The 26,768-nt window shown below is 46.0% G+C and overlaps 2 protein-coding genes and 1 long non-coding RNA gene across 3 annotated transcripts; 1 reads left to right on the forward strand and 2 right to left on the reverse strand.

The window, feature by feature from the left end:
- Positions 1-2,931: 2,931 nt before the first annotated feature.
- On the forward strand, positions 2,932-5,624 carry LOC120667165. Its single transcript, XR_005672087.1, has 2 exons — positions 2,932-4,378; positions 4,554-5,624. It is a non-coding gene; the product is annotated as an uncharacterized LOC120667165 (long non-coding RNA).
- Positions 5,625-6,703: 1,079 nt separating this feature from the next.
- On the reverse strand, positions 6,704-7,216 carry LOC120668090 (acanthoscurrin-2-like). The gene is made up of 2 exons (XM_039948035.1): positions 6,823-7,216; positions 6,704-6,714 (listed from the first exon to the last, which is right to left on the reverse strand). Exons 1-2 carry the CDS (start codon positions 7,214-7,216, stop codon positions 6,704-6,706), a joined length of 405 nt encoding a protein of 134 aa, XP_039803969.1.
- Positions 7,217-15,917: 8,701 nt separating this feature from the next.
- LOC120668091 (putative B3 domain-containing protein Os04g0347400) lies at positions 15,918-25,278 on the reverse strand. The gene is made up of 2 exons (XM_039948036.1): positions 25,222-25,278; positions 15,918-16,697 (listed from the first exon to the last, which is right to left on the reverse strand). The coding sequence occupies exons 1-2, from the start codon at positions 25,276-25,278 to the stop codon at positions 15,918-15,920; spliced, it is 837 nt and encodes a 278-aa protein (XP_039803970.1).
- Positions 25,279-26,768: the final 1,490 nt, after the last annotated feature.

Raw genomic sequence — 26,768 nt, forward strand, 5'->3', positions numbered from 1 at the left:
TCCATATACATATATAATACACTATATATAAAATTTTTTGCCACAAATAATGTGTATTCAGTTGAATACCCTTGGTATACCGTAGGCCCGCCCCTGCGGGGGCCGGTGCCGGAGGTTGGTCGGATGACGGACAGGAGCTGCAGGATGGTGAGGCTGGTATAGAGATTCAAGATGGAGAGTTGTTGATTTACTCAACCATTCAGCTAGTTTTTTTTTATTTTTTACCTAGTCTTTTACCTCTTCATTTAGCTAAGATTTTTAACTAGTGTTTTGACTTTTGAAGTTGCCCTCACGGCCTCATTGCCGTGTCCCCGTTCTCACCGCTAACCAACGCCATGGGCAGAGGTAGGCCTGCTAATGGGTTGGGTTGAAATAAATTTTATGGGGTGGGTTTTGAAATGGAGTGTGTTTGGATGATTTAAAATGGGTTGTATTAGTTAATGGGGTGGGTCGGGGCGGGTTCTATATAAATGCGGGTTGGGGCGGGTTGGGGTGGGTTGAAATGGATATTTTTTACAAAATAGTATAACTATATATAAATGTGGATCCCACGTGAGAGCTGGACTCTGAAATTAAAACCACGTGTTTATATCAGAAAATTTTATCGAAATTGACTGAATTTTGTTGGAGATGACTCAGTACGACTGGCAGCTATTTTGTGCAAAACAGTGTGGCTAGAACTACTTGTGGACCCCACATGAAGAGCCGGACCCTGGAATTAAAACCTCGCGTTCACACTATAAAATTTTATCGAAATTGACTGAAATTTGTTGGAGATGACTCAGTACGACTGGCAGCTACTCTGTGCAAAGCAGCGTGGCTAGAACTACACGTGGGCTCCACATCAAGAGCCGGACCCTAGAATTAAAATCTCGCGTTCACACTATAAAATTTTATCGAAATTGACTGAAATTTGTTGGAGATGACTCAGTACGACTGGCAGCTACTCTGTGCAAAATAGCGTGGCTAGAACTATACGTGGGCTCCACATCAAGAGCCGGACCCTAGAATTAAAACCTCGCGTTCATACTATAAAATTTTATCGAAATTGACTGAAATTTTTAGAGATGAGTCAATATGACTGACAGATACTCTGTGCAAAGTAGTGTGGCTAGACATATATGTGGTCCCCACATTAAGTGTAGAACCACTAAATTCCTCTGCATAGTAGAACCCATGGGTTTTTATGGGTTACCCGCTTATAATGGAGCGGGTTGGTTAGAGTTGAGAAATTAACTAATTGGGTTGGGTGGGGTTGGGTATCTAAATATGTTAATTTTGGGTGGGGTTGGGTATGGTGCGGGTTCCAACCCATTAGCAGGGCTAGGCAGAGGCGGGGCCAGGGCGTGCTCCAGCACGGACCCCTGCCCCTTTTATCCCATGTAAATATTTATAGTATTTAGCTAAACCATTAATGTTCAGTATAATTTTAATCAACCTAGCATTTGTCCACTGATTAGCCCGGACTGAAGAGTCTTTTCTAGCTCAATTCCCTCTTAAAGTCTGGCAGCAATGAAACTTTGTAGCTGAAGCTCAATTCGTGCATGCTAAATTGGTTAATTTTTTTCTTTCCTCGCTTACTTAAAATATAATGCTCCATAATATATTTTAAAAATAAGTCCATTTTGCACCTTCAACTATCACAAAATTTTATTTTCATTCTTCAGCTATAATACCAGATAACGGAGATCATTGAACTATTTAAGCTAGAAAAATTTAGCTCCTTGAATGGTTTCAAAGATATTTCTACATTTTTCTACAAATTTTAAAAATCAACTTTACTATAAAAAAATTTGTAAATAGTTTGTTTTAAATCAGAAAAAATTGTAACTAGTACCAACATTTTTGTAAAAGTGTTATCTATCTATTGGTGTTCTACTTATCAATATTTTTGATCCAACTATTTATCTTTTTAGTGGTTTTTATTTATATCTGCATCTCTTATTTTTTGAATAAAGAAGATCATAATAGAGCAGCAACGGATAGGTGTAGAAAATTTTTTGTACTAGGTTCATATTCTACAATTTTCAAAAAATTAATTTTTATTTTTTAGATCAAACCAAATTTTAAAAGAAGGAATTTAGAAAATAAAAATATATGTTTGAAACCATCTAAGGGATCAAATTTATCTGATTTGAAACCATCTAAGATCTTGTTATCTGATTTCGTAGTTAAGGCTAGTTCAAGGATGAAAGTTTGACTCTTTCTTGTATTTAGCATTTATCTATTTTTTCCTAAATGTCCTAGAGTCATTGCTCCTCTTTACAATTTTATGAAGTGGCCGAGGGTTCGGCGTGATCGCCTTGGGTTGGGGGGGGGGGGGGGGGGGCGCCCGTAGACATGATGGATCCCATCCTTACTTTATTGATGAGGACTAGGGACGCAAGTTATATATATTTTGAATCATTAAGCAAATTAAAAAAGTTGTAAAATAAGCTAGAATAACATTCTGCATAAATAGTAATTTGAGAGAGAAAATGAACTAAAATAGCAATGCTATTATAATTAATTAGCTGACTAAAAAATACTATCAGGTATCCACTATCATCTTATCGAGGACAAACCACTGATTTCCAGTCATATGTCGATCTGGCAATGCAAATAAGTAAATTCAGCAACAAAACAAAACAGCTACTCCTTGCATTTCCAATTATAGATTGTTTTAGTTTTGTTAGATATGTAGATTTTGCAATACATCTATATATATAGATAGGTATACTTATATATATATATATATATATATATATATATATATATATATATATATATATATATATATATATATATATATAAGTCATTCTCTGTAGCCCGTCACAGAACAACTAATTCTGTGGTCGGATCAAATCGAGCGCACCAACCATAGCCCGCTGGCTCGCTCGCACCAAGTCCCACCTCGGCTCGTCAGCCAAACCACACGAGATTTCTATTGGGTTGGCTCCGAGCGACACGTCGACGCCCGAAATTACGCCCGTTTCTCCGTTGACCATCACAAATCCAAAGCCCAAATTCCATCCCGCCGGCGACGATCCTGTCCTGGCCACATTCGCAGCTTCAAATCCACACCCATCCTCATCCCATGGCTATCCGAGCACCGTCGGACAGCGGTGCGCTGCTGCTTTGTCAGGCGGCCGTCGCTCTCTTCCCTCCGCCCTCGCAAAGCCGGCGGCCGCCCAGCGACAGCCTGACGACGTCCCGGCCCCTTCATATGCGATGGTAGAACCTCCTCAAGTGGCGACCTGACGCTATCACCAGCAGGCCAAGGCAAGGACCCGACTAGATCTGCGCACGGGAGACCAGGTCGTGCTGTCCCGGCTTTCAAGCGGTTCTAGTAAGGCTAATCTATCTCATTTTGTTTATTTCATCCGATTTCTGATGTGCAGTAGGGAAGGGAATGAAGCTGAAGACTAAGGTCATATTAGGGGTCTGATTTCATCGTCCCTTTTGATTGGGAGCCGATTTCCATTGGTCTGATTACCCTCAAGCAATTGGCTGTTCTTGCTTTGGTATAGCCAGATCATGAGTTTCGATTTTACTCCTGATTGCATAGCTTCGATTTTACTCTGATATCTAGTTTTTTTAAGAAACATAACATGCTACTATTTCGAGAACTGTTAAATAAGATATGCATGAACAAAGTGTCCAATAGATTTTTGCTGGCTGCAGATGTTGTATCTAATCCCGAATAGATGCAAATGTCTGCTGGTTACAGTTCTACGGATCATTTTACAAATAGGATGTCGTGGTGACATGATATCCTTTCATTTGATTTTTCAATGGTATTGTATTTACGATCACTCATATAGCAAATGTGTGGCACGGTGTTTCCTGATGAGTGTAGATATTAACTCCCCCTGTTGTGTATGTGTATCGAAGACACTAGGATATGGTAATCGGATTTCCACTGATTTCTTGGTTAGGAAATAAATATGGCATACATGGTTCATGGTTTCAGTACATGGTTCAGATATGCAGTATGGTTTTCCAGTAAATGAATTTGTTACTGACTATATCAAATTACCTAACAATAGACCTGAGTCTGAATGGAACCAGTGTAAAAGGCATGGCTCGTACATAGTCATTCCAGTCTATCTATTCATGGACCTGTCTACTCATTGGAAAAGGATTCGGTTCCATTCTCTTATTGGCTGCAAAGCTTGTTCATTCTAATGTGTTCATTGTCAAGTGCAAAGCTAGTTCATTCCTTATAATTTTATCTCATTACACTTCAGGGAAAGGTACATTTTAGGTCAGCTGTCTTTGCATGCTTTTACAAGCTGTTGTAGCCACAGCTTGCATAGCGTCCATGCTTTCATATATTTTTGTTTGGTTCCTTACATGCAGGTTTACTTCTTTATGCATCAGGCTGCACTGATTTTGGGTACCAAATATCTTTTTGAATGCTTCATCACTGTTATATGTAATATAGTAAATTGGCTATCTTCGTAGTACAATTCTCGTAATTTACCAGACCTTCGTTGACACTGCACAGTGGTAAATTAACCATATAATTTACTACTTTTTGGTTTCATATATTTTTGTTTGTTTCCTTGTAGGTACATGCAGGTTTACTACTTTATGCATCAGGCTGCACAGATTTTGGGTACCAAATATCTTTTTGAATGCTTCATCACTGTTATAGTAAATTGACTGTCTGCATAGTACACAATTCTTGTAATTTACCAGACCTTCGTTGATCCTGCACAGTAGTAAATTAACCATATAATTTACTACTTTTTTTAGTGTTGATTTCACTAGGTTTTACAGTTGTGATTGATCTGGATTTATCTGGATTTGGGTTCTTAGTAGAATGAAGCTAAAATTTTAATTAGGTGGGTTCATGTGTGGGTTCACGTGTTAGAATTTTCTTTCTCGTAAATCATAGTTAGAAATTAAGGACAATCATTGTTGTGTTACAGTAATTTTGACAAACAAATTATGTGGTGCATTTGTGCCGTTGAGCTTATTTCCTTCTGTTATACTTTTGAGTTCATAATTAGTATAGTCGCGGTACTAAAAACCAATACTCACATCATTATGGCCGCCAACTTATTTTGGCCTTTCTTTCGCTGAACACTGTTTACAATACCTTAATCTATCCCATTCTGTTTATTTCATCCGATTTGTTTGCATAGTAGGAAGCTGAAGACAGATTAGTGGCGAACACTGGAATAGTTCTTGGGTGCTGATTTCATTTTTATGACCTGAATAATTAGTATATTATTTAAGATTAACCTTATTTTTTGTGATATTAGGCAATCATACCTGGGAAAATACCAAGCACCTATCATACTATCAGTGCACCTACATTTGGGTGCAGCAAAACAGGCATGACCCATTAGTTTGATCTTGATCAGTTTGATCACTGGTAAGGCACCTACTACGACGCCCTGGCTAAGCCTGCTGTCGACAAGATGACTTCCGTGCCAATCCTTCTTCTGGTCTGATTCTGTTGGGGGCTAAGTGAGCAAAGCAACTCACGGTGTTTGGCACAACTTTCAGTTCTGTGATATGCATGTATCCAGATTGTATTTGTCGGAACAACGCCAGATAGATGTGAATGAACAGCAATTCATATTGCTTCATGTTCAGTGTCCTCTTCTTATGATGGCACTGTAGTTTCACAATGTGTATGGACATGTTTTTTTTTTTGAACGAACGGCCACAGACTGCACCATTTCTATTAATATAGAAGAAGGTTACAAGTAAAAGATCCCGGCGGCCATTTACAGGAGAAAAAAAAACAAAGCATGAACGAGAAAACAAGAAAGCAATAAGTACACAAAATTGCACGAGAACCTAAGCACCCTCCAGCAATGCAGAGAGATGCTTAGCTCCCGCAAAACTCCAAGTTCTGGCCTCTTCCTTGATCTTGAGCAGCATGATATGTACATGCCGCTCCGCACGCTTGAAGGTTCTTGCGTTGCGCTCAAGCCATAAGTCCCAATTCACAAGGAGAAGGAGCGAGCGAAATCCGCGGCCCGGAACCCCCTCCAAGGTTCCCATGCATGTGTATGGGCATGTTATATTGCAAATACTCAATCTGGCACTGTGATTCTATTTTCTTTGTTATTGTGGTAACTCAATGAAGACACTGGTATTTTCTCTCCTCGAATGACTTGACTAATTATGGGAACTCGCCAACAAAATTTCCATCCCATGGCATTCGATGAATTGTCGTAACAATTTCACATGGTGTACATTAGTATAATGTTTAGACAAGTCTGGGCCCAAGCGGGCTCTCCTTAAATTTTCACCATAACCGGAAGTCTCGTTTTACTATACTTCTCTAATTCTCGTAACTAGTAAACCTGCATGCACGTGTATATTAGCTTGCATGCATAGCGCGGAGAGATTACAGTGGAACTTTACTAGTCAACTGAATTAAATTACCATGGCTATCGGTGCTTTGCAGCGGCGCGCCGGCTCGGCTCCATCCCAGTCCGCCAGACTCGCGTCGCGTCTCGGAGCTGCATCCGCACGGGTTACTGTTTTACGGTCGGTGTGGGGCTGCAGATCGACGGAGATTATGGGTGGCTACACAATAATTTATTCTGTGCTTGTACGAACAAAGATAGAGACGATGACGCAATTACAAGCCAAGTAGCAATACGTCGCCAGCAGCATATATAAACATAGTAGAGTACATACACGCCGATAACGTTGCTAGCGTTATTGGAGTAATTATTAACCACGTACTACGATATCATGCATCATCTATATTTATAGGGATAGCGATGCAGAGATGCATGGGTCATCACGGGTGAAGGCAGCCACCTCCTCCGCCGCTGCCGCCACCGAGCCCGCCGCCGCCGCCACCACCACCGAGCCCTCCTAGACCGCTGCCACCTCCACCAAGCGGCCCAAGGCCTCCGAGTCCGCCGCCGCCGACACCTCCGAGTCCCCCGGGCCCGACGCCTCCGAGTCCACCAACGCCTCCGAGCGCGCCGCCGATGCCACCGACCGCTCCGCCCATGCCGCCGACGCCGCCGGCGCCAGCGAAGCCTCCGACGCCAGCGCCGTACCCTCCTCCCAGGCCGCTGCCCAGGAAGGTCTTCTGGTCGTTGACGGCAGCAGCGCTGTTGCTCTGGCCGACGTTATCACTGGCCTCCATGGTGGCCGTCTTAGTTGCCGGCGCCCTGCTAATACTAGGCACGTCTCTGGCGGCCTGAGCCAGAGGGGCGCGGAGCATCATCAGGAGCAGGCAGCTGCACGCCATTGCGACCGCCGCCGCACCACCGGGAGTAGTGGCCATCTCGATCGATCGATTGGTGTACAGAGTACAGACTACAGTTAGCTAGCTAGCTAGGTGGAGATCGGTTGGTGTCTCTCCCCTCCCCTCCCCTGGCTTGGCCCTGCAAGCAAGTGCAAGAGCTCGCTAGCAATGGAGGTTGTTTATATAGAGCACCGGCCGTGGTGGCACGAGGAGAGCAGGCAGGCAGTAATGGGCGGCGGATCAGAGGGTGGAATCGGCGGCCAAGTACAGGTGAGAGGTGAGTGAGACCAGTAAATGCAGCATAGCCACCAGAGGTTAGAGGAGCTGCTTAATGTAGGAAAGTAGGATGCGTATAATATGGTCGATGTATTGTATTGAGCCCCTAGGGCGGTATATATAGAGTACATAGCTTGAAGGGCAAGTAGCCTCTCCTAGAGATAAGAAAGGTTATCCCGGGATTACAATCAATTCTAAACTAACCATATCCGAAGTTGTCTAATATACTCTGACATCTCCCCGCAGTCGAAGCGGTAGCAACACGAACGGTCAGACTAGAGAACAATGGAGACGTATCCCCCCTGCAGTCGGAATGCCGGTACGAAAGCTTTAACTGGAGACTCATTCAGATGATAGCCCTTTAGTGCCGTTGTAGCCGAAGTCGAGGTGGACGTGGTCGAAGCCGTGGAGGGGGCGTGGATCGAAGCGTCATCGAGGTGCTTGAGTTCACAAACTCAGCAGCTTCTTGCCGAAGACAGCAGCAGGACGGTGCGGCGGATGACGATGGTAGACGGCGCGGTTTGCGACTTAGGTCACGCTCAGGACAGGGGTGGCGACGGCGCAGATTGCAGCAAGTGTCGCGCTCAGATCAGGGGTGGCGACTACGTCTTCCTTCAGGAACATCGGCGGCGATATCCGCGCGAGAACGGCTTGAGGCGCGGAGGCGGATCGAGCACCTGCTTGACGAAGACCGACGGCGAGTGGCGCCACCGCCTGAAAAGGCGACGACACCTATAGGGTGGCTTGATCACGAACGTCTTCGCTGCAGCCTGGAAGGGCACAGCAACAACCTCGTCCTTCGGGGGTGTCGACGATAAAGCGGCGACGAACGGCAGGGCGACGCAAACCCGATAATAAAATCGGGAAAAACTTAAAAAATCACAACAGCAGGGGGCCCGCGGGTACAATCTCGGGTGCACGTAGCAGTTGCCCGCCAACCACCTTACCTCTTCCCGTCGGTCAAAACAGAGAGAGACAGGGGAAAAGGGAGGAGGGCGAAAGCACATCGGGGATGGAATGCGCCCAAGCAGCGCTCCTCTCCGGCGCGCGCGACGAGCAGAGAGGAGAGCCGGTGGGGAGGGGTGGCAATCCGACGGCGCGGCGGCCCGCCACAGAAGGTGGAGAGATGACGCGGCGGAGCAGGACCAGGTGGGGCGCCGCAGCCCGACGACAGCAGACAGCGAGGTCGGGCCGCCACCCCAGCGGGTACAGCGGCGGCCGCAGGCGACGCAGCTAGACCGGCGAGGGAGGGGCGGCGTGCGGCCACCGGACGTGCCCTAGTGGTGCAGCAACATGGCGCCCCCCGATCTCCTCTGCAGTCGCGGGTTCGCGCGCAAGGGCAGCGAAACTGCGCTCTGGGCAGCGGTGGTGACGGCGTTGTATGAGTAGATGGGGTCACATTGCCAGATGCGCTGGCAGGGACGACGAGAACGGCGGTGCTTGCGGCGGATCCTGGCGATGACCGGCGAGGTGAGTCCCTTTGCTGCTGGTTGACGACGGCGGCGGCGCGGATCAGAGAGATCCGCGGCGCATCCTAGGAGGGCACTGCCCTCGGCGGAGATCGATCTCCCTGGGGGCGGCGCGGGTTGCAGCGGAAGCGGCGGCGGCTAGGTCAGGATCTAAAACCTAGGCGTTTGATGCCATGTAGAAAAGTAGAATACATATAATGTGGTCGATATATTGCATTGAGCCCCTAGAGCGGTATATATAGAGTACATGATTTGAAGGGCAAGTAGCCTCTCCTAGAGATAAGGAAGCGAGATTACAATCAATTCTAAACTAACCATATCCGGAGTTATCTAATATACTCTAACACTAACTACTGGTAGCCAGCTAGCTAGCTGTATATGTTGCCACACTCCACACTACAGTAGCTGCTGCTGTATTGCATGGAGAGGAGAAGAAGATCGAAGACGGTAGCTGGAGCCTGGAGATAGATCGGACCGACAGCTTCCGTGCGGCTAGACGAGCAACCAATGCTTCATTCACGCATCTATCGTGACATGACGCGTCTGCATGCATTGCAGTCTGCACCACGGGTGGATCGGATCGGATCGGATCGCTTACTGTACTCGGAGGTGTTGCAAGTTGAGCGGTGGCTAGCTCTAGCTAGTAAATTACCGACCGACCAAGAACGAAGGCTCTGGTGCTCTGCTGCTCTGCTGCTCTGCTGCAAGCCTTCAGAACTCGGAGGTGGGGCAAGTTGAGCGGTGTGCATTGGCCTTGGCTAGCTCTACATGATTTGTGGTGCTCGTCAACTGACGCACAAACGGCGGCCGGCTGCTGTTTGATCCCAGAGATCCAAACACAGCTTGATACTACTCCCTGCCAAAAAATGCAAATCTCGCAAGTTAAATAATTTTAAATTTAATTAAAATTTATATAAAAATACTAATATTTATATTTTCAAATTGATTTAATAAAAACAAATTACATAATAAATCTAATAGTACTTATTTTATAGTATAATTTTCTATATATGTGTAAAAAATATAATTTTACAAATTTAGTTAAATTTAAAATTATTAGACTCCAAGTAAAATGAGAGTTGTATTATTTTTGGAATAGAAGGAGCAGTACAATAGTATCCTAACTTCTCTTGATTCATTCTACGTACAATAGTACTCTGGTACTAGGCAAATGGACTGTATCCCCCACAGTGTACCCAAACCCTGCAGCAACCAGAAAGCTATCAGTAATAATGCTAACTAGGCGCGTTGCTGGGGGATTTTTTAAATAAAATTTTAACGTGAAATTTGAAAGTACAAAAATTAAGATGATTGCATGGCAACATTCACAAAAAAATCGATGGAAAACATAAATAGATAGCCCTAGTGGATGTTGATGTGACATTTGATATAATGGGTTCCTATATGATACAGATAACTTGCATGTTAAGAGAAATAGAGTTAATGACTTTAGTGGGTGTCATCTATATATGCTATATAGATGATATGAATTTTACTTGCATGTTATTTTTTATCAAGATCTGGTAGAAATCGATAAACTAACAGAGGTAACATCAATAGAATATTTGATCACATTATAAAAGAATAGATGCTCAAAGAAATAGAGTATGCATATGAGTCTTTACGTTAATAGATTGAAAGCATTGCAAAAAATAGAGTATGTATATGACTTTACATTAATAGATTAAAGATTAAAAGTATTGCACATAGTAGAGGTCATATGGACATTTTCTTGTTTATTGAATCTCGTAAAAATCGATAATCTAAAAGAAGAAACACCAATACAATATTGATCACATTATAGAAGAATAGGTGATGAAAAAATAACGTATGTATATGATTTTACTTTAGTTAATTAAAGATTAAAAGTATTGCATATTGTAGAGATGACAACATGAACATTTTTTGTAATTAATAAGGTAGTTGAAAGTTAGTGGGACACTTAGTGGAGAATGAGGTGGACATCTTGCATGGAGAGAGAAATATTTAGCGGGTGCTATCTATATAGGATATATAGATACGTAGTACTACTGAAATCAGTCAAAGTAATAGTGACATCAGTTTTGTTTATTGACCTTGTTTGGTTCCCTTCCACTATTCCTTAGCACACGCAAGCCGAGAAAAGAATTTCGCATGTATGGAGTACTAAATGAAGTTTATCTGTAAAACCTCTTTATGGATGTGTGTAACTTTTCGCGATGAATTTAATGACAGTAATTAATTGATGATTGACTACAGTGATGCTATAGTAACCATCTTCTAATCACGCAGTCAAAGGCCTCATTAGATTCTTCAGGGTTCCTAGTGCAGGGGTTCTGAAGTTGGTTTTGTAAACTGACTTTGTTTGACACCGTAATTAACGGTCAAAGTTAGCTATAGTTTCTAGCGCTACCTAGCGCCAGGGAACCAAACAAGGCCATTACTTGCTTAAGAATGTAGCAAGTGGTACAACGTACGGTGCTGGCGCGCTCGGGTGGAGACCGGCTAGTATGGTCGAGTCTGAGTTGTGCGGAGTGTTGTTGTGCGGCTTGTGATGATATATCAATCCGATCTGCTAGAGTTGTTATGGATCGTGTCGATGTTCCAATCCGATCAATAGTTGAGTTGAGTATGTGTTGATATCCTAATTCAACTTGCTTGTATTGTTTTTCCTTTCTTTTGTTGTACTGATTAGTTTAGGTTTTATCTCCTTTTTAATATAGTCGGCGGCTCGCCTGGTTGGTTCGTTTAAAAAGAGTTAAATACATCAGTGGCCCTCGAACTTGTCATGAGGTGTCACTTAGGTCCGCAAACTCGCAAAATCGAAATCTGGCACCCTGAACTTGTTAAGTTGTGCCACTTAGTGTCGGTGCCCTGACCCGACGGTCCGGACCCAACCAGTGATGATACTGCGTGTTCCTCGTCCCAGATGTTGATGCAAGGGGCAATACAGTAACGCACGGGTTTATCCTGGTTCCGGCCGTGGAGCCGTACGTCCAGTAAAGGGGTGTGCGAGAGCACTGTACTATCTTGCACCGGGGGTGCTTGTAGTAGGGGGTACAAGCGAGGCGAGAGAGGGAGGGGAGCTCCCAAGTCTCCTCTAGAGGAGGAGTTGATTGAGGCGAGTGCCAATATCGGGGTTCAAAGGAGCGTATGTGCTCTGCTAGTAGTGCGAAGCGTTGTTTTCTACCGAGTGGGCCGACCCCCCTCTTATAGACACAAGGAGGGATTGTGTACATGCACAGGGGATCATGGAAGTCGTCGTCTTCTCCCCGAATCGCGGGGGTGCAGTGATCGAGTACTGTGGGAAGTACACTTTGGGGCATGGCGCCGGTCGTGGCAGTCGTCCTGGGCATCGTCATTGACTCCATCTCACCGGACCAACGGTCCCGGATCCGCTTCCCGCTCGGGGACGGGTCCGGTGTCACCACGTGTCCTAGAGGTGGAAAATGCTCAGCACCTGTGGCCGCGGACCCGGACCCCCGCGAGTGGGTCCGGGACCTCCACGTGCCATCCGGACTTCCGCGGATGGGTCCGGGACCACCACGTGCCATCCGGACTCCCGCGAGCTCTCGGCTCAGCTAGCTGCTCGAGAGGGGTCCGGAGCCGCCACGTGTCACACAGACGCGGGCGCGGGCTGAGATCGCGCCGGCGTCCTGGCTCCAACGGGCGGCATGGTCGTTGCTGTGGGGGTACCATCGTCCAGGCGTGGCGTGGTGGTGTTCCGAGGGTCCTACAGGCCAGGGTCTTGTCCCGGTCAAGGCCGGAGCCGCTTCCGAGGGTCGTGCCCATGCCGTTCGAGGGCTCCGCGGAAGGGAAAGTACGAAGGAGGTATGGGGAGTTGGCAGTATAGTAGCTGGAGCAGTGCCGAGCACGTCTTGCACCACATCGCAGGTTCCCACAGTGTCGCCACAGCGTTCGGAATGGCAGAGCAGTGACCAGAGTTGGCGGACGAGACTCCGGTCACAACCTCCGTACGGCAGGCGGGTGAGCGGAAGGGCCGTTTGTCCCTTCCACCGAAGGGTGGCCTCGAGCGAGGCAGAGATGATCTGTTCTCTCGAGGGCAGGCTCGCTACCCTCGAGCGAGGCGGAGACGATCCGCTCTCTCGAGGGCAGGCTCGCTACCCTCGAGCGAGGCGGAGACGATCCGCTCTCTCGAGGGCAGGCTCGCTACCCTCGAGCGAGGCGGACACGCGGGGCGCGGTCGAGGGCTTCGACGGGGAGTCCTTGAGCAAGGCGGAGCTCACCCCGCGGGTCTGAGAGGGGGATGCGGATGGGCCGCACTGCGTACGTGGGCCGCGTGTTGGGCTTCTTTGAGTCTTTTCCTTTCTTCCAGGTTGGAAGGAGGCTGTAGGCCTTCATGGGCCCGGTTGCTCAGCATGCGTTTGCGTTTTTAGGGCGGTTTTAGTTCCCTGATTAGTGTGCCCCTAATCATGGTACCCGACACTTAGGTCCATAACCCTTCAAGGGACATGAATATATGCAAAAAAGCCCTTAAATTTTATCATCTTCTGTATCTACGTCCTCCTCATCTCTTTCACTTCTCTCTCACCGCCGGCATCGGGAGGAGGAGCGCGCGGGGGCTCTGGGCGCTGCCGCTCATTGCGCTGGCGGCGCCGGCGCCCGGGGTGGTGCTGGCGCAGGGGAACCTGACATCGCGGTCGGATCTCCACTTCTCCAGGGGTTGTACACGTTCCGGGGCTCCCTCAGCCTCCGGCCGCGGGACTGGCCGCGGCATGCGGACCCCTGCACGGCGTGGGCGGGCGTGGGCTGCCGCGGCGGCTCCCATCTCCGGACGGCGGCAGCACCAAGACTAGATCTGGGCGGCCGTGCCCCGGCGCCGCTCACGGCTCTGCCGGCCTCGTTGCGCTGCACCGGCCGCGGCGCGCCCCTTCGCGCGCGCAACCCTGCAAGCCGCGGCCGCTCGTAGGTCCACCAGGCCACGACCATCCAGCACCGCCGCCGCTCGCAGGTCCACCCGGCCACGACCATCCAGCACCGCCGTCGCGCGTAGCCCCGCAGGCCGCGGCCGCGGTCGAGCGCCCCGTCCCCCCCCGGTCGCATGTAGCTCCGCCAGCCGCGGCGCACGTGGCTGGGCCGCCTGAATCCGCGCTTTCAAGTCGACGGGCTGCAGAACCTCACTCAGCGCCGCCGCCCTGGGAGGAGGATGGAGGAGGGAGGACCAGGGGACGGCGGATCCGGCGCGCGAGCCAGCTCGATCCACGTGGGGCCCCATGCTCCGCCACCGCGGTCCTCCCTCGCAGCGGAGCTTGGCCGCCGGCGCCATGGAGCCGTTATGGCTGCCGCCGCCATGTTCACGAGCAGGAAGGGGCGGATCTCGGAACTCGGAGCAGGGGGCGGAGCTCAAGCAGGGGCGGTGCCGAGCAGGGGCCCGACCGGAGGGTCTGGCGTGGCCAGAGGAGGAACAGCTCCCGCGCGCTCTGCTTCTGGCCGGGGAGGGAGGGAGGAGGGGTGTGCCGGGACGGAGGAGGATAGCCACACGTGAGAGGAGGAGGGGCGCGCCGGCAGAGGGAGGAGCGGCATGCAGGTTGGCGGCTCACCGGAGACGGGCGCACAACATGGAAGCCGGTGGCTCGCGGCTGCGAAGCAGCCCTGCCTCCTCTCTCTATCTATTCCTCAAGGATGTGAAGGTAGAAGATAATAAAATTTAAGAACTTTTTTTGTATATATTCATGCCACATGGCGCCATCTCAAGGGGTATGGATCTAAGTGGCACAACTTAACAAGTTCAAGGTGCCAGATTTCGATTTTGCGAGTTTATGGACCTAACTGACACCTCATGACAAGTTCGAGGGCCGTTGGTGTATTTAACTCGTTTAAAAAATATGCATACCCTACTATGCTTTACTTTTGACTTCTCCTTCTAACAAGTGCTAGCTAGTTAAGTAGAAGAGTTGTTTTTTACTAAACTCAAAAAAAGAAGAGTTTTTTTGCTGACACAAAGGCCTTGTTTAGATACATAAAAGTGCACCTATAAAATACTGTAGTATTTTCGTTTGTATTTGGTAATTATTGTCCCACTATGAATTAAATAGGCAAATTATAAACAAACTGTATAATTAGTTATTTTATTTAGCTATATTTAATACTTTATGTATGAGTTTAAAGATTCGATGTGATGAAGAATCTTGTAAAGTTTTGGAATTTTGAAGGGAACTGAACAAAGGCAAAGTAGAGGTCACTACTACGATTGTTCGCGCATGCAAGCTTCTTGTTGCAGTTGTTCTCTGACTAGTCCCGTGGACCTGTATGTAAACATACTCGGACTGTGTATAGGTGCACCAACCAGGCTACTACCACAGTGCTCTATCTGAACCAGCGTTTAATAGGCCGGGGCTCCTATGGATGACATGTCATCCATGCAAGCCCACCTCGTTTGCAGTTGAAGCAGCGACCTCGGTGGAACTCAGCTAGCTGGGGGCATGCCAGTATGGGATGGAGTCAAGTCACCTAGCTAGCACTGAATCTTATCGCCCCGCCGGCCAACAAATTCAATTCACATCATCGACTTCTTGTGCGCAAATTAAATTTACGCCGCCACCGTGTTCTCAGGATCAAAAGGTATCATATACATTTTAATTTTATGCAATATAATGTCAAGACAGATCTCATAAGCATCACCAAACATAAGGAGTTCAAAAAGATCCTGAATGAAAACGGACTGGGAGGAAAACAGCCAAGAATCGTGTGCTATAGTTCATGGGAGGCTGAAAATAGATTGATAAGTGCTCGATATGAAAACGGTTGAGTTCAGTTGAATACTTGAATGGGTTATTATTATTACCTTCACCGATGTTCAAACTGGTAATAAACGGATGAAAATAGCATAGTAAAATGGTAAAAAAAACATGTGTTATAGTCCACGAGAGATGCTAAAAATGGACTGAAGGGTGCCCAGCATGAAAATGGATGTGTTCGATGCAATAGCTTACAAGCTTCACAAATGTATGGAAGCATATTCAAATAGGTGCAAACGGATCATAAACCGGTGAAAATGATGGCCCATCAGGTGAGGTCAGCTGGTGGTGGTGCCCCTGCCCCTGATGACGCGGACACGAAGCACTCCAGTCTCCACCATGGGAGCCTTGGAGTGACACGAAGGCGCAGGCGTCGGAGAGGCCGACCCCGTTGCCCTGCGCAAACTCCGTCCAGCCGGCGCACATCATGCCGCTCTGCTTGGCCGACACCTTGACGCTCACCGGCCAGCGCCGCTGCTCGTCGTCACCGCCGGCTACCAGCAACTCGACGTCGCGCGACGACGTCCAGCCAAGGCGCTCGCAGAAACTCTTGCTCAGGTCCAAGTAGCGCAGCTGGTAAGGCCTCTCGATGCGGCGCCAGAGCGTGTCATCGTCGCCGGTATCGGCCGTGCTGCTTGGCGACCGCTTCCTCCTCTTGACCCCGGTGGCCTCTGGCCGCCGTCGGCACTCGGCCGTGGTCTCTGTCGTCGTGCGCTTCTGTTCAGCTGCTTCATCACGGAATCCATCGTCGCTGAGGCAGCCGGAGGCGTCGAATAGGTCGACGGCGAAGTCCAAGCCGCCGCGGTGCTCGAAGACCAGCAGCTGCCCGGCGGAGATGCCGTTGGCCGAGACGAAGCCGAGCCACCCGCGGCCCGTGAAGGACAGCCGATGGTCGCCGTCGCGGTGAAGGTCCACGTCCCACGACCTCGCCGCGGGATCCCGCAGCTTGCCGGCGGTGGCGGCGCGCCAGGGACGACCCGCCGTGAACTTGGGCGGGATGGACTGCGATGGATCGATCGATTATATATGTTGCAGCGCATTGGTTGGAGGGCATTGATTTTAACTCATTCATCTGACGACTTGATTTAATTTGCACAGAATTTAAAGAAACGCGAGACGATACATACCAAGCTGAGTTCGAAGAAGCTAGCCAGGCAGCAGGATCTTGGAGAACTTGCGCCGGCCGCCGCCTGCTCCGTTGGTTGTTGCCATAGCCAGACGAGACGATATGATGGCAGCGCGCCGCCGGCCTTCTTGAACGAGGAAGATTAATTAATTAATTCCGTGATTTCCTTTATTTTGATTGAAATTAAATAAAGAAACAACCACTCCTTAATTCCGGGCCTAGTTTGTGCTTTGATCTGTTTAGTTGCATGCACTGCGGTGCCAATGCAAGGATTCGTTTCCATTATTATTTGGTTTCCTTCCTCATGCATGCGTGAGTGCAAAATCAATTTATTCATTACTGCTCTTCCGTTCACAGATGATATCTTATTTTAAAATTTGAAAATTTCAAGATTGATAGTCTTATTTATTTGAGCCCACCCACCTATTGCCTCTCGGACCCTACTATGTCCATATTAACTGACTAGGAGTAAATTTGTGCCTGTTAGACCGAAACTCTTTTAGGAACACTACTACAGAAACCCTAATTTGTCCCGGTTGGAAAACCCTTGTTGTCCCGGTTTCCCAACCGGGAACGCCAGGCCGGGACAAAAGGGGTACTTTTGTCCCGGGTTTGGCAACCAGGACAAAAGGCTACCTTTTGTCCTGGTTGGTGCTGCCAGCACCACGTGGCTAGCGCACTCTTTTGTCCCGGTTGATTTTTCTGTTTTCCTTTTCTCAATTCTTTTTCTATTTCAATTATACTTTTGCATTTCAATTAAACTTATGTATTGGAATTCAGTGTGTATGATCTCCACTAATATATATATATAATTACTTATATAATATTTGTCCTAGATAGTTTTCATATATAAATTAATTCACTTATATATATATATATGTATACACATATCTATACATGTGAATTCCTTTACATATGAAAATGTCTAGGACCAATATTATATATATACACATATATATTATTGGAGTGCTTATATATATAATACATACATACTCATAAATATAAATTTAATACATACACACACATATATATTTACATAGGTATATTCGTTCTTAATTATATATATACGCGTATATTATCATATTTGTTGCGATTGTCAATATTAGATAGTCCATCATAGTAGAATTCGCCTTTGGGATCGAGGACTTGCTCAACAATAAATCCGGGCAATTGTTCTTGAATCGCCATAATCTTTTCCTCCGGTATGAATTTATCGCGCATCTCCTCGACCTATGGAAAAAGGAGATAATTAATTTCAACTAATTAAAATACGAGTTCAAATATTAACAAGTTTTTTACTTACTTCCTCCTCCCAATCTGTCCAGGCCCTTGGAGGACCTACCAGACCATGGATGTTCTCGCATACATAGTATGTGCATAAATTAGTGCCTTGTTTCTGCCTCATACACTTTAAGAGAGAAGAAATTATCAGGTATTTACATGAATATATAATAAAACTAATGAATCGTGCAACGAATCATCCAAGTGCGTACCGCAAAATCTGTCTTGATCTTCAATTCCTTGTCAAATTTGCCTGAATGATTTTTAGCGAATTGTTTCCAAATCCTGTGCATGATTAGAACAATTATAGTCAAGTAACAAAGTGATTCAAATTATCGGTCATCGACGGAGTAGTGGTAGAATTACTTTTTCATCATGTTAAGAAGATTTTCGTATTGTTCTGGATTTCTCCTCAATGAGTCCATAACCACGAGTAGGCTCTTCTCGGGAATTATGACAATTAGGTCAGATTGAGTATTGTTCTGGAATGTTCCCTCGGCCGCTGCTTGTATGGCGTCCTGTAGTCTCTGGGCTGCTCGCTGGATGTTTGGCCCATAGATGCAGTCACCAGTCAATGGGTCCAAGCTTCCCCCGTGACCATAAAACCAGGTCCTTGACCTTTCAGGACAGTTCATGGTTGTAGGTTGGATGCCTCTGTCAAGCAGATCCTGCTCCATCTTCTCCCATTTGGGTATTGCAAGCTTGTAGCCTCCTTGGCCTAGAGTGTGATGGTACACTTTCTTCGAGGCGTTGTCTTTGGCCTTCTGCACCTTCTGAAGCCAAAGCTCTGAAGACTTGTATTCCAAAAATGCATCCCAGTGACCCCTGAGCTTTTTGAGCTCGCTGGTAAATACGGGTGTGGTCCCGGTCTTGATATATTTCTTCGTCAAAATTTTCTTGAATGATTGCAGCTGTTCGACCATCTTACTAAGGGTCCAGCGCTTGCATATCTCTTCGAATTCAGCTGGAACCGTGAAGTTTTTCTTAAGCTCCCACCAGCACCATTCTTTCTCTTTCGGGTACCGCATCCCGTTCCTCGCTTGGATTGTAAGCTTTCCAGAGCCTAAAGCTGATCGGGATGTGGTCCCTTACAATACATCCGGATTGTCTTATGAATTTTTTGGCGGCAACTTCTAGAGCGATCGGTTTGCCATCTGGACCAACTTCCGTTATAATGAACCACCCTTCTAGTTTTTTTGTTGGGACTCGCTTCGTCTTTTTCTGCTGCGACGATGATCCAGACGGCTATAAAAACATTCATAGTATTCATATACATTCAGATGAAAATATGATTGTCACTACAAATAAGTATAGTTGTGATATGTACATTAGCACTTTATTCAGCAGCATCGTCATCCTGAATAGATGGTGGCTCAATTCCATCACCGGACATATTCAAATATATGTCGGTATTGCTGCCATCATTAGCTTGTTCAGGGACATCTCCTTGATCTTCGGCAATCATATTCAACAGGAATTGTTCGTCTTCCGCGTCTGTGTGTCGCGGGTCCATCGTAACTAAAATATGAATACAAATAAAACCCTTAAAAAATTCTCTAAGTAATTCACATCAATATTGACTAAGTAATTCTCCAAGTATGTCACTAAGTAATTCAATGAAATATTCACTTATTAATTCACACGGTATTTCACTAAGTAATTCACTAAGTCATTCTCCAAGTAATTTACTAAGTCATTCTCCAAGTAATTCACTAAGTCATTCTCTAAGTATTTCTCGAAGTCAAAATGCAATTTTCTACAATATTTTGTAGTCGCTAAGTAATATACATGAAATATTCAAGAAATATTATAAACTTTTGACATATTTGCGCAATATGAAATTGTATTTAAAGGTGATAGGAATGTTCATGTTATACTTTCCTGCCTCAAACTGCTCCTGCTTCTCGAAGTGTCCCGCGGAAGGTGGCTCCTAGTACTCCTCCGACTGCTCAACGTCTACTCACGATCGCAACGCCAAAACAAGGTCCTGCACATACACATACATGCAAACAAAGACAAATGCTAAGAAACAGTACAACAATACATAAAAACAGCAAACAAAACTGAGCTAGAACTATTCTACGCATTACAACGATCGCGTGGACATAAAGAACGCCTAAAACGGAGCTAGAACGCGAAATCTAGGGCTAAAACAAGGTCCAGGGACTAAACTGCGAGAAAACTGGAACTACAGGGGGTTCTGCCCAAAAACCAGGGACCTAAACATAATTAAAGGTTAGATCTAGGGTCTAACATGGAAAAATATAGGGGCCGGACTACGGACCCAAAAACTGGAAAGCTCAGGGGGTTCTGTGAAAGATTCTGGGCTAATATGGAATTATTTTTGAACTAACGTGGACTGCGGGTTAATTCAATAAAAAGCCAGGGACTCTTTAGCAAAGTTTCCAGGCCGAACCGGTACCAAGGGGTCCGGATCGTCTGATCGCGATCGAACGGCTCGGATCATAACGGTTCAGGATCTAATCGTGAGCGTTGGATGCGGATCGGGCGGCCAGGGCTCATCGGAGCGCAGGTCGGCGGCGGGGTGCTGCCGGAGTTGGCCAAACTCGGTCCTCTGGGTTGGTATTCGAGCGGGAAAAGGGCCAGGGAGGCTCAGTGCGGCACGCGTAACCCACCTGGGGTCACAGCGGGGCTCGCCGGGGCACGGACTAGCGGGCATAGCTGCGGGGGCGGATCTGCGGCGGCGGGCTCGCCGGCGAGCGCGTTCGCGCGCAGTTTTGGGCACGGGAACACGGCAAAAGGGCGTGTGCGCGTGCGCAGTGCAAGGGTGACGCGAAACCAGGTTGGTGCGGTGCTGTGCAGGGCCGCAGGGGCATGGCCGCATGTGGAGCAGCGGCGGCGGAGCGCCGGTGTTCGCGTTCTGGCTGCAGGGGTAGCTACGGCCTACCGAAACCGGCGTAAAAAGGATCAGGGAGGCAACGTGGTGCTCATGGAGGGCCTGAATTGGAGGATGTTGCAATGCAGGATGGTCGGTGTCGAGATCCGGCGGCGGCGCTCGACAGAGCTCGTGGGCGAGGTCGTTGCATGACGGCTCCGGGCTTCTGATCCCCACTAGCGGGTTCTGCGTCGCGATGCGAAGCCAGGGAGGTGGTCAGCACGGCTGGGGGACACTGGCGGCGAGGAAATTCCACGGCGGAGTGGAGGCAGGGGCGGCGAAGACGAGGTGGCACGGGGGAAGGACGGCGGCACACCGGTGAGCGGCCTGGCGGGGTCGTCGTCCAAGGCGGCCGGGGCGTGGAGGCGGCGGAGCTCGGTCGGCGCTCGGGGATGGTGGGGGATGTCGACGACGCTCGGGGACGGCGGCGGAGCAGATCAAGAACTGTGACCAAGTGTTGGAGGAAGGCGGAGGAAGAAGGGACATATATAGGAGGTCCCCCTTTTGTCCCGGGTGAAGCCACCACCCGGGACAAAATGGCCTTTTTTCCCGGGTCGTGGCTCCACCCGGGACAAAAGGTGTTTTTGGGCGGGCCGGGAAAATTCGTAGCCCACGGCCCACCTTTAGTCCCGGGTGGATCTACCACCCGGGACAAAAGGGGCCCGTTTTCCCTCATTCCCGCCAAATCTTATGTTTGTTTTTATTTCTTTTTACTTCTCTTTTAAAATAAGCTTTCATTTGTTAATTCAGTTAATAAAATTATGATTCCAAAAATTATGGAACAAAATTTCTTATCTCTATATAAACTTGATACACGCAACAAAAATAATTAATTTTCATTCAAGTGATTAGGTCAACGAAATATCTAACTTTTTTGAAATCATATTTGTTATTTTGACCATGCAAAAATATATTAGGTGAACAAATTTTTTTAAACTGTTGCTTTTCGACAGAAAGTGGATTCTATCATGATATTAACATTTAAAAAGTCAATTTTACATAAAGTTAAGCAATTTCATGATATTAATGAGTAGTGTGTGAGTTTGAGAGATAGTGTGTGTTAGTGAGATTGTGTGTGTTAGTGAGAGAGTATAGTGTGTTAATGTGAATATAATTTTCTGAAATAAATAAAATTAGTTGAGTAATTCATTATTGAATGAAAATTATAATTGAGTCTGATAATTAAGTGAAAAATATAAAAAAATGATATATATTTATATAACACATAAAGTATAATTGTACAGTACATATATAATAAAAGTATTCGAATTGCGATTACGTTTTTATAGAATAATATAAAATGATTCAAGTACATGAAGGATTAGTGGTAACAGACTTTCTCTTCACAAATGTCCCTTGATTATGATCACGGCGCAAGTATGGAGCATCATCATTGGCTAGCAGGATGCATGGATCAACATTTACTTCGAAAGGTGGAATGGCAAAAAAATTATTATATTCTTCTGACAAGTCTGTCTTGTCCTCCACTCCAACGATGTTTCTCTATCCTGATAGAACTATGTGTCGCTTAGGCTCATCCTTTTGCTTGTTTATCCCCTTCTTTGGCTTGCTGGACATGTCCTTAATGTAGAAAATCTGAGCGACATCCTGAGCTAGGACAAATGGCCCGTCTCTATACCCAAGATTGTTGAGACCAACTATTGTCATCACATACTCATCTTTTGTTACCCCTCCTCCAGATAGCTTAACCCATTAGCAACGAAATAGAGGCACCTTGAAATTGATACCGTAATCCAGCTCCCATATCTCTTCAATGTAGCCGTAATATGTGTACTTTTTTCTATTATTGTCCGTGGCATCCATACAAACACCGCTGTTTTGGTTGGTACTCTTTTTATCTTGGGCTATCGTATAAAATGTGTTTCCATTTATCTCATACTCTTGGTATGTTAAGATATTCCAAGATGGTCCCCTAGCCAATAAGAACAGTTGTTCACTTATATCCATGTTATGCATTAGATGCTTCCGTAACCAGCTGCAGAAAGTGTTCATGTGCTCACGTGTAATCCATGCCTCTGACTTTTTCGGGAAATTGGAGAGCAGAATTTTCTTGTGTTCCTCGATATATGGGTCAACCAAGGATGATTGTTGAAGAACCGTATAATGCGCTTTCTTGAATGAGAAATCATCTGTGCAGACATAAGATTTCTTTCCTAATGTACCCTTTCCAGTTAGTCTCCCCTCATATCACGATTCAGGGACTCCAATCAGTTTAAGGTCATCAATAAAGTCAACACAAAAGTCAATGACCTCCTCAGTTCCGTAGGCACTGGCGATGCTTCCTTTTGGACGAGCTCGATTACGAACACATTTCTTGAGCACCCCCATGAACCTTTCGAATGGGAACATGTTGTGTAGAAATACTAGTCCGAGGATATCAATCTCTTTCACAAGGTGCACTAGAAGATGTGTCATGATGTTGAAGAAAGATGGTGGAAATATCAGCTCAAAGCCAACAAGACATTGCACCACATCGTTTTGCAGCTTTATCAAATTCTCCGGGTCAATTATCTTCTGAGAAACTGTGTCGAGGAAGGCACATAGCTTCACGATGGTTAACCCGACGTTATCAGGCAGAATCCCCCGCAGCACAACTGGAAGAAGTTCGGTCATAACCACATGGCAGTCATGGGACTTGAGATTTGTAAATTTCTTCTCTGCCAAATTTAAGATTTTTTTTATATTAGATGAGTATCCAGATGGAACCTTTACACTGCTCAAGCAGTCAAACATAGTTTCTTTCTCTTCCTTGCTAAGAGTATAGCTGGCAGGACTTAAGTATTGTCGTCCATTATCTCGTGCTTCTATTGTATCTTTTGTCTTTCAGTACACTCCCAAGAATGCTATCAGGTTGACGGAAAAATTCTTCGTGAGGTGCATCACATCAATTGCATGACGAACATCTAAGACTTCCCAATATGGTAACTCCCAAAATATAGATTTATTCTTCCACATGGGCGCCATTCCGTTTTCGTTCGGAACAGGTTGGCTACCAGATCCCTTTCCAAAAATAACTTCTAGATCTTTTACCATGTTGAAGACGTCTTTACCACTACGGTGCATCGGTTTTGTTCGGTGGTCCGCTTGGCCTTTGAAATGCTTGCCCTTCTTTCGTACCGCATGCCTGATGGGAAGAAACCGACGATGACCCATGTATACAACCTTCTTACAGTGAGTCAACCATATATTATCGGTATCATCTAAATAGTGTGTGCATGCTTTGTATCCCTTGTTCGAATGTCCTGACAAGTTACTAAGAGTAGGCCAGTCATTGATCGTTACGAACAGCAATGCTCGTAGGTTGAAGTTTTTCTGTTTGTATTCATCCCACATCCGTACACCTTCATCGCCCCAAAGCAATAAGAGTTCTTCGACCAATGGTCTTAGGTACACATCAATGTCATTTCCGGGCTGCTTTGGACCCGGGATAAGCACTGGCATCATGATGAACTTTCGTTTCATGCAGAGCCATGGTGGAAGATTTTACATACAAAGAGTCACATGCCAAGTGCTATGACCACTGCTCATCTCACCAAAAGGATTCATGCCATCCGTACTCAAACTGAACCTTATGTTTCTCGCATCCAAATCAAATTCAGGGTACATTCTATCTATTTTTCTCCACTGCGACCCATCAGCGGGGTGTCTCAACATCAAGTCTTTCTTGCGTTCCTCTTTGTGCCATCGCATCAACTTAGCATTATCTTTATTTCTAAACAGATGCTTCAAACATGGTATTATAGGCGAATACCATATGACCTTCGCAGGAACTCTCTTCCGGGGAGGCTCCCCCTCGACATCTCCAGGATCATCTTTTCTAATCTTGTAATGCAATGCACTGCATACGGGACATGCATCCAAATTCTCGTACTCGCCTCGGTAGAGGATGCAGTCGTTGGGGCATGCATGTATCTTTTTCACTTCCAATCCTAAAGGGCAAACAAGTTGTTTGGCTTCATACGTTGTGGTAGGCAATTCGTTGTCCTTAGGAAGCATTTTTTAACAAGTTTGAGTAATTCACCAAATCTCTTGTCGGATACACCATTTGTCGCCTTCCATTGCAGCAACTCCAAGGTGGTGCCAAGTTTCTTCAATCCATTTTGACAATCTGGGTACAACAACTTATGGTGGTCCTCTAACAACTTCTGGAACTTCAACCTCTCCGTTTCACTCTCACAGTCTGCCTGCACATTGTGCAATGCCTGTCCCAGATCATCACTGGGATCATTTTCTTCTACATCTACTTCGGGCTCTTCCATGGGAATATCGTCATCGAATGCACCGATTCCAGCATTCCCGGGAAAGTGGTCATCAAAATCTTCTTCTTCATTGTCTTCCATGGTAACCCGCTGTTCTCCGTGCTTCATCCAACAAACATACTTCTCCATGAAACCATTTGCGAAAATCTGGCTGTGTAAGATTCTTGAAGATGAGTAATCCTTGTTATTGTTGCAATGAACACACGGGCAGCACATAAAACCATTCTGCTTGTTTGCCTCAGCCACAGACAAAAAATAATGCAAGCCATCAATGAATTCTTTCGAACGTCGGTCAGCATTGTACATCCATTGCCGGTCCATCTGCATTTTAAATAAATCGATTTGAATTCTTTACACGTATCGAATAAATAAAATATATCAAACCTAAATTAAACTAAATGTAACATAACATGAATAATTAAAAGGTCTATAATATCCATCATGCATCTTGATTAATTAAAAGGAGTACTTAATCCATTATAGAACTTAACAAAGGAGTACTATACATGAAACTTAAAAATTCGGACAACAACACATAGGTTTTCAACCGTCCTTGCGTTGGAACGCAGAATGCTCTAACAGATTTCTTGCTGGCGCAAAAGAAGATGGCGGAGCTTAAACCTCCGAGTTTGGTGGTGATGAACCGTAACGCCGCAATAAATCCTCAAGATCAAACGGAGGTTCCTCGCCCCTTGCCATGCATTCTCTATATTCTTTTTCCAAATAACGGAGCGTTGCCCTATGAAAAGCACTAGGTTTTTTGGACCGACGACCTACTCGAGTTATGCCCTTCTCTCCAGAAGGACAATGATAACCCCCACCGGCGCCACTCCCTCCAGCTGCTGAAGCCATATTTTACTGAAAAATACATTTATTTTCCACAAAATTATAAATTATTACCATTACAATGCAAATATTATTTACTATTACAATTACAATGATCAGATTAATAACTCTTGCAAATAACAATGAAATCATATAAAAAAGACGAAATGTATCATTAATTGAAAGAAATCTCTAATTAATTGAAACAAATCTCTATAACTTCTAATTACTTTTACACCCTTCAGTTCCGGGAGTACACTCTTTTCAATATCCAGAAACCCTCTAAAAGAAGAAAAAACTTTTATTTCTGAAAATATATATGTCAGTAACCTCAACCCTGCGGTGATGACACTGCCTTTCGGGTGGACACGGTGCGGTACAAGGATGTCACCAATCGACCAGTCGCAGCACTAACATTTACGATTAATAGGCACATCACTTGGCACAGCCAGCGTGCTCGTTGGTATGCTCTCAGTACTACAACGGTCATGCTGACTGCGTCAAATGCTGTCTTCTTATCAATCGGAAGTGCTGGTGATACGACCAACTAATTCGCGACGTCCTTATAACACATCGTGTATCCCCGAAAGGTAGTGCAATCACCGTTGGATGGAGATTAACGACGTATACTTATTTCGAAATAAAGATTTTTTAGCTTCTATATG

The sequence above is a fragment of the Panicum virgatum genome, chromosome 3N (genome assembly GCF_016808335.1).
Source record: "Panicum virgatum strain AP13 chromosome 3N, P.virgatum_v5, whole genome shotgun sequence".
NCBI classification, from domain to species: domain Eukaryota; kingdom Viridiplantae; phylum Streptophyta; class Magnoliopsida; order Poales; family Poaceae; genus Panicum; species Panicum virgatum.

What these genes read in the sequence shown, in the direction of transcription:
- LOC120668091 (XM_039948036.1), bottom strand. Translation starts at nt 25,278, where the DNA reads ATGGAAGAGCCCGAAGTAGATGTAGAAGAAAATGATCCCAGTGATGAT. An exon ending in CCAGTGATGATCTGGGACAG is followed by an intron (nt 16,698 to 25,221) that starts GCATTGCACAAT and finishes GATCCATCGCAG; the next exon opens with TCCATCCCGCCCAAGTTCAC.
- LOC120668090 (XM_039948035.1), bottom strand. Translation starts at nt 7,216, where the DNA reads ATGGCGTGCAGCTGCCTGCTCCTGATGATGCTCCGCGCCCCTCTGGCT.